This window comes from Cherax quadricarinatus, chromosome 33, assembly GCF_038502225.1.
Source record: "Cherax quadricarinatus isolate ZL_2023a chromosome 33, ASM3850222v1, whole genome shotgun sequence".
Lineage (NCBI taxonomy): Eukaryota > Metazoa > Arthropoda > Malacostraca > Decapoda > Parastacidae > Cherax > Cherax quadricarinatus.
In genome coordinates this window covers 22435192-22441574 of record NC_091324.1, presented here as the reverse complement: position 1 = coordinate 22441574, position 6383 = coordinate 22435192, and the positions used below count along the sequence as shown (strand labels likewise).

The window sequence follows — 6383 nt, the reverse complement described above, 5'->3', positions numbered from 1 at the left end:
ATCTTAGAACTGCCTTGAAAGACATTAGCTATGATTCGTGTAGGATTCTGTACGACACATTTTAGGCCTATCACTGAGTATGCAGAGCCAGCATGGAGCCCACACCTGGCCAAGCATTGCTGGGGAAACTCGAGAAGGTTCAGAGGTTGGCAGTAAGATTAGTCCCAGAGCTGAGGAAAGATTAAAGGAAAGACTGAAATAATTAAGCCTATCCAACTTAAAAGTTAGAAGAACCAAAAGAGATTTGATTACGACGTACAGGATAGAAAATTTGACAGCAAATAGTGAGGGGTTATTTGAAATGTGAAATACCTGGGCGATGGGGCATATATGGAAACTAAAAACACAGATGAAACAAAAAAAAAGAATTATAGGAAATAGTATTTCGGTCTCATGGTGGTAAGCAAGGATTGAGTTACATGAGAATGTGGTGACAACCATCTCAATGCACAGGTTTATGAGTAAGTATGGCAGGCCTTAAGAGGCAGGCATCAATAGGTGGATTGTCAATCAAGAAGTGGGTTCGGGAGCTGAGATACAACCTCCGTAAACGCATCTCGACGAGCACTGGAGTAGAATTGGGTGAGTACATTCACCAGGTGTCATGTCTAAGAAACATATCAAGGGGGTTTAAATATACAGACATTCTGAATGTAATCATGTTGTTTATTTATACATTATTTAAATTCACAATATGATGATCGTTAACACAGCATGTATGCACATACGCATGTATACATGGCTATACATGGTGCACATACAGAGGTAGTGACACGCACATAAGCTTTAGGAAATACACTCGGTTCAGGGTTATGCAGTTGCTGCTTACGATGTGAAGGACACTTTGCAAGGTGCTAGTATGCGTATACAAGATATGCACATGCCCTTGTATTTGCTTACGCACACGTGTACGCAGGAAGAACTATGATCTTCATAGCTCTCCATGAACACGTGTGTAAACAGTCAATATAATAACTACGAGAGAGCTTAAAATACGGAGACTTGCGTCCACAATTACACATAAATTATTTACTATTGTCTATGTCAAATACTCTTGGGAGCTGCGTCAAATATAAAACGATACATTGCATTACATGTTCAGCTTGGCCTCACGTTCACTGTAGTTCACATTATTAAGATCTCTCTCGTCCAACTCTAAAGTTCTGACCATTTCTGAAGTGTCTTTGTTTTTGTGAATCTCATTCTTGTTGTGGTCGACTGAGAAGTGCGGTCTTGAGTGTACGTGAGATCGAGGATTCCTCGACATAGTCAGATCCAACGCCTTTTCTTCAGCTATTTCGGCCGTATCTCCCGCCATAACGAAGATCACATCTTCATTGCTTTTCTTCTCTTCTACTCGAATGACTGCTGAGGCTGCCGGATGTTGACTGCTTATTGTGTTCGAGGGAAAGACCGTGGAGGAAGCCCTAGTGGTTACTGGGAATACCTGCAGGTCTGAGTTCAGCGTTCTGTGAAGGTGTGCTAGGGATGGATAAGGGGCTAATCTCTCCCTCAGATTGAGGTTTCTGAAGGTGGGCGACGTTGTTGATGCCAGGTGCAGCCGTGAGGTTATTGCGTCATGGACGTACTGAGCCTTGTGGACGGGCGTGGGCTGGAGGGTGTGGTGGGTTTGTTGAGCCTTGTAGACAGGCGTGGGAGGGAGAGCGTCATGGGCGTGTTGGGCCTTGTGGACAGCCAGAGTGCGCGCCTGGCAGAAACCCTTACCACACACCTCACACCTGAAGGGCTTCTCCTTACTGTGGATGTACTTGTGGTCACGGAGATGGTCTTGTCTCCTGAAGGCCTTGCCGCAGATGTCGCAGGGAAAGGGCCGCTCGTCCGTGTGTGTTCTCTCGTGGATCAGCAGGTTGTAGCTCTTGGTAAACTCTCGTTGACAATACTTGCAGATGTAGCGTTTCTTGGGTCGACTGAGGCGTCCTCCAGGAGTCAAGAGGAGACGGTTGAGGGCCAGGTCTCTGGCACCCAGAGCCGCCCACGGCAGCTGACCCAGTGAGCCGTAACTCTGTAGCATCCCCATCACTCGAGGGTCAAGTCCCAGGGGCGCCGTCTGCTGCTTGACACTAGTGGCGCCCATGGGTGGCAGAAACGGCAGCGTCTGCAGCAAGTGGAATGCGGATGGCACTCTGGACAAGGGGCTGCTTAAAGATGAGTTGTGAGTAACCTTAGATAAAGATGATTGGTGGGCAGGCGGGGAGGTGGTGGGTGTTAATGTAGGCGAGGAGGTGGGCGGACACCAAGTTAACCCTCGCTGATCACACCCCAAGGCACCTGCAGCGAGAACACACTACATCAAGCTAAGGCAAGAACATCTCTCTTTATGGTTATTATAGTTTGCATTACTGAATAACCCAATGGGTTTCGCGCTTCATGAAATACAACCATATATAAAGGAACATGAAAGATTTCTTAATACTATATACTTCGGCGTTTCAGAGCGGCTCGAGACATTTTCCGACATATTAAATTTTAGCAACACTGTACATGTGAATAACAATTTGTATGTATATGTTGTTTATATGGATGTAAATAACAGTGAGTGAGCTTCTAAAAACAGACATTTGTTTGCCCAGAGGTTTGATAAGAAGTATATATATATATATTTAACAATAAACATTCACTCACCCCCAGACGTACTCCCGTTTTCCGTGGCACTGTTATCCTTCGTCTCAGTTGGCACTGGCGTTCCCATGTTTACGGAAAGGTGCGCAGCGATGCACAGGTACGTCCGACCAGGCTGAGGTGCACCTTATGACTAAAGCTAAGACACTGGCGGAGGAGACACGGAGGAGGTACAACTTCCGTGGCCTGTGTCGGCGGGGCGCGGGAGATGGACTACTGCAGCATCCATGCCCTGCCCTCAGTAAATCTTGGCCAGCGCGTGACTCTCAAGATGTTGGTGTAGAGAATTTTACTCTCCCTCCCGCGCCTGGTTTTCACACGTGCACTCTACCAGTTTCTTTGTTATTGGGCTAAGTTTTCTTTGTTGAGTGCGAAGGTCGTAATCTCCATCGCGATTAATTAATTATGCTAGGCGAGGAGCATGTGGGTGCATTAAGAGACGTGATGTTTGCAATGTCTTGCGTCAGGTGGTGACTGACTCCCCATAAATGGTGTGGCTGTTAAGTGCGTGAGCTAGGGAGCTGTGATCTGCGGGACAAACTGGCACCTGCACACAGCCCCGCATGTCAATATAGCATGGCAGCATTATCGTACACTGCACTCTGCATGTCATACCTGTGTGGCACGTGACGTCACACGCTTCGCGTTTGCTGATTGGCGTAGAGTGCCCTCGGGGTCACCATCCTTTTCACGGCTCTTAAACGCACTCAATTATCAGCGTACGTTATGTGCGGTGGCCGCTATAGCTGTGCCAGCACTTCCTCGCCTTGTTCCTCCCTCAGACACAAGCTGTATCCCTGGATGAGGGCGTCCCTAGCCAGCAGGGGTAGGTTAGGTGCACCCTTCCTTCCTTCTTTCCTCCGTGACCAGTCTCTCTGAAGGGCTGAGTAGTGCCGACGACCCCCAGGGGATCAGCTGACAGCTTGAATATGGGATTGGTCTTTGTTGGGTAACGGGTGGGGTTGAAGAGAGGGGGGTATACGACCCCTACACCCCCCTCTTTCTCTCCCATGTTCTGCCCTCATACACCTGAACTGTGAGTTCCGGCTCCCAGTTTGCAACCTCTGGCAGAAAAGTGTTTGTTTACTTGGACATTGTTGGTTAAGTTGTGAGGAGAAAAACTTCGAGCATTGGGGACAGTATCAGGAGAATTGTTTACATTTGCGTTACTACCTACGAATGAGTTACAAATCACATAGCAATAATCACAATATAATCAGATATAATACCGTGCAAAGACCCAGCTGCAGGTGTGGTGGACAGCAGAGACACGGGGAAAGGCGTAAAGGACAGCTGAGACACCTATGCAGGTGCAGAGGTCAAATGTGCAGGTGTGGAGGGCGGGCGAGACACAGGTGTTTAAGGACTCAGCACCCGCAAGAGCCTCCAAGCTTCCCAGAAAGCCGTGGAGAGGGGCAGGGGTGTGGGCCGCCCCACCAGGAACCACTCAGCAGGTGTTGCACAACCCAGCTACACGGGAACTGGTAGCTGATCCTTTCAGAAGAATTTCCCACCAGAAAAACTGCCCGAGACCCCTCCAAAAAAAAAGAGTTCACTTCACCTCTCTCACCGGAGCTTGTTCAGCATCCTTCTTTCCCAGGCTCCGGGTGATCTTGAAGATGCTGGCTGCATGAAAGCATGAGACACACGGTGCCGTAAGGCCCTCAGCCGCGTGAAAGAGCGCGAGAGAAGCGACTGCTCGTATGGTGCGTGTTGGGGCACTCTGATGACCCGCGTAGTGCTGCTGCAAGTGGTAGTGCCACCTTTGACCTAAGTATTTCCGGTTGGTCGCCGTAGGTCGCCCCGAGATGTCACTGATTCATCACGATCGCATCAGTTAATCGCCTTGCCCACATCTCGGTCAGCGCCTCGACGTGTGAAGGACGTGGGAATGGGCGGTGGTGCGATTCCTCTGGTGTGGAACGCGAGTGTGGCCATGGGCGTGTGTGTATAGATAGACATTGACGTGGTTATAAGCAAGGGCTTCGGTGTAAACACGGGCGTGTGCTAATTTTACGGGTACGGGCGGGTGGAACATAAAAGTAATGGGTCCTATAATGTAGTGGTTTTTGTAATGGGAGAAGATAAGACAAGAAGACGTCTAACTGGTTCATATATTACTAACAGATCCTTAGATAATGCTTCGGTCCACTTTAGATCATTATCGAGTTACAACGAGACTTGGTACTGACCTGAAGAGGATCCAGAACGGAGTCTATCAGGAGGGTATTCCTGGGATCAACGCCCCCGCGGCCCGGTTCACGACCAGGCCTCCCGGTGGATCAGGGCCTAATCAACGAGGCTGTTACTGCTGGCCGCACGCAGTCCAACGTACGAACCACAGCCCAGCTGATCCGGCACTGACTTTAGGTATCTGTCTAGCTCTCTCTTGAAGGCAGCCAGGGGTTTATTGGTAATTCCCCTTATGCTTGATGGGAGGCTGTTGAGCAGTCTTGGGCCCCGGACACTTATGGTGTTTTCTCTTAGTGTACCAATGGCGCCCCTACTTTTAATTGGGGGCATTTTGCATCGCTTGCCCAGTCTTTTACTTTCGTAGGGAGTGATTTCTGTGTTCAGATTCGGGACCATTCCTTCCAGGATTTTCCAAGTGTAGATTTTGATACATCTCTCTCTACTGCGTTCCAACGAGTACAAGTCAAGTGCTTCCAAGCGTTCCCAGTAGTTAAGGTGCTTGACAGAACGTATACATGCAGTAAAGTTTCTCTGTACACTCTCTAGATCTGCAATTTCACCTGCTTTGAACGGAGATGTTAATGTACAGCAGTATTCCAGCCTAGAGAGAACAAGTGATTTGAAAAGGTCCGATCATTGTTTAATTATTGATCTCTTAAGTGAGTTGTGAGTTATTACAGCCACGGTATTGTGACATTTTGTTCACGTGTAACTGGGGGTGGAAGGCGTGGGACTGGACGGAGAAATACTGCGCTTACGAAAAATGGAAAGTGTGGAAGTGAGAAAATTGACGGGACAGTATCACCTGCGGAGAAGAAACTTCTTTAAGACGGCGTTATAAGATGGTGTCAGCATCTCAGGTGAAGACGTACACTGAAATTAGTGATGAGGTGCCACGTGGTGTACAGACAGTGCCACCGTCACGATTACCAGAAGACCGAGCAAGCCACGAAGTAGACGGACACCACAACGAACTTAAAAAAAACTGAGAAAGCTGTGGTTGTTTAGAGAGTAGGCCAGGAGCGACCAACAAGCCCCAGCTTTCATTATAATTTACATAGTAACGAAGCTTCTAAACTGCCTTTCTGATGGCTACCAAGCATCAGTAGACAAGAGCTTTCCCACGCTGCCTGCGATCTTTATCCTGCTGACACTCAGTAGTGCCTCAGAAATAGCAACAGCCAGGCTGATCAGAGGTAGGCTGCGCTTAGCAGAGGACATGTGCTCACCTGAAGAATGAAAAAGAATGTAAAACTATAAAGAACAGAATTAAGAATTATCCCGAAAGAATTAATAATACATAGGAGAGAGACAGACAGACGGACATACTAGCTCCAGTTTATCATCTCCTCATTATGTATTATACAGATAAAAGACACACACACAAAAGAGCTTATTACTTGTAAATATACATTAGATACTATGACCATTCAAGAATATATACGTCAGGAGGTATGTGCATCTCAGTGTATATGGCTGTGAGTTTGCTTTAATTTCTATTTTAGGGCTTTAAGTATCATCGCCCGGTAGCGAACAGCTTACATGTAACT

General features: G+C 47.7%; 1 protein-coding gene across 1 annotated transcript; it reads right to left on the bottom strand.

Annotated features, from left to right (window-relative positions):
- Positions 1–1068: 1068 nt before the first annotated feature.
- LOC128693986 (uncharacterized) lies at positions 1069–3208 on the bottom strand. Its single transcript, XM_053783945.2, has 2 exons — positions 2644–3208; positions 1069–2289 (listed from the first exon to the last, which is right to left on the bottom strand). The coding sequence occupies exons 1-2, from the start codon at positions 2708–2710 to the stop codon at positions 1091–1093; spliced, it is 1266 nt and encodes a 421-aa protein (XP_053639920.1). The 5' UTR covers positions 2711–3208; the 3' UTR covers positions 1069–1090.
- Between the last annotated feature and the right edge of the window lie 3175 nt (positions 3209–6383).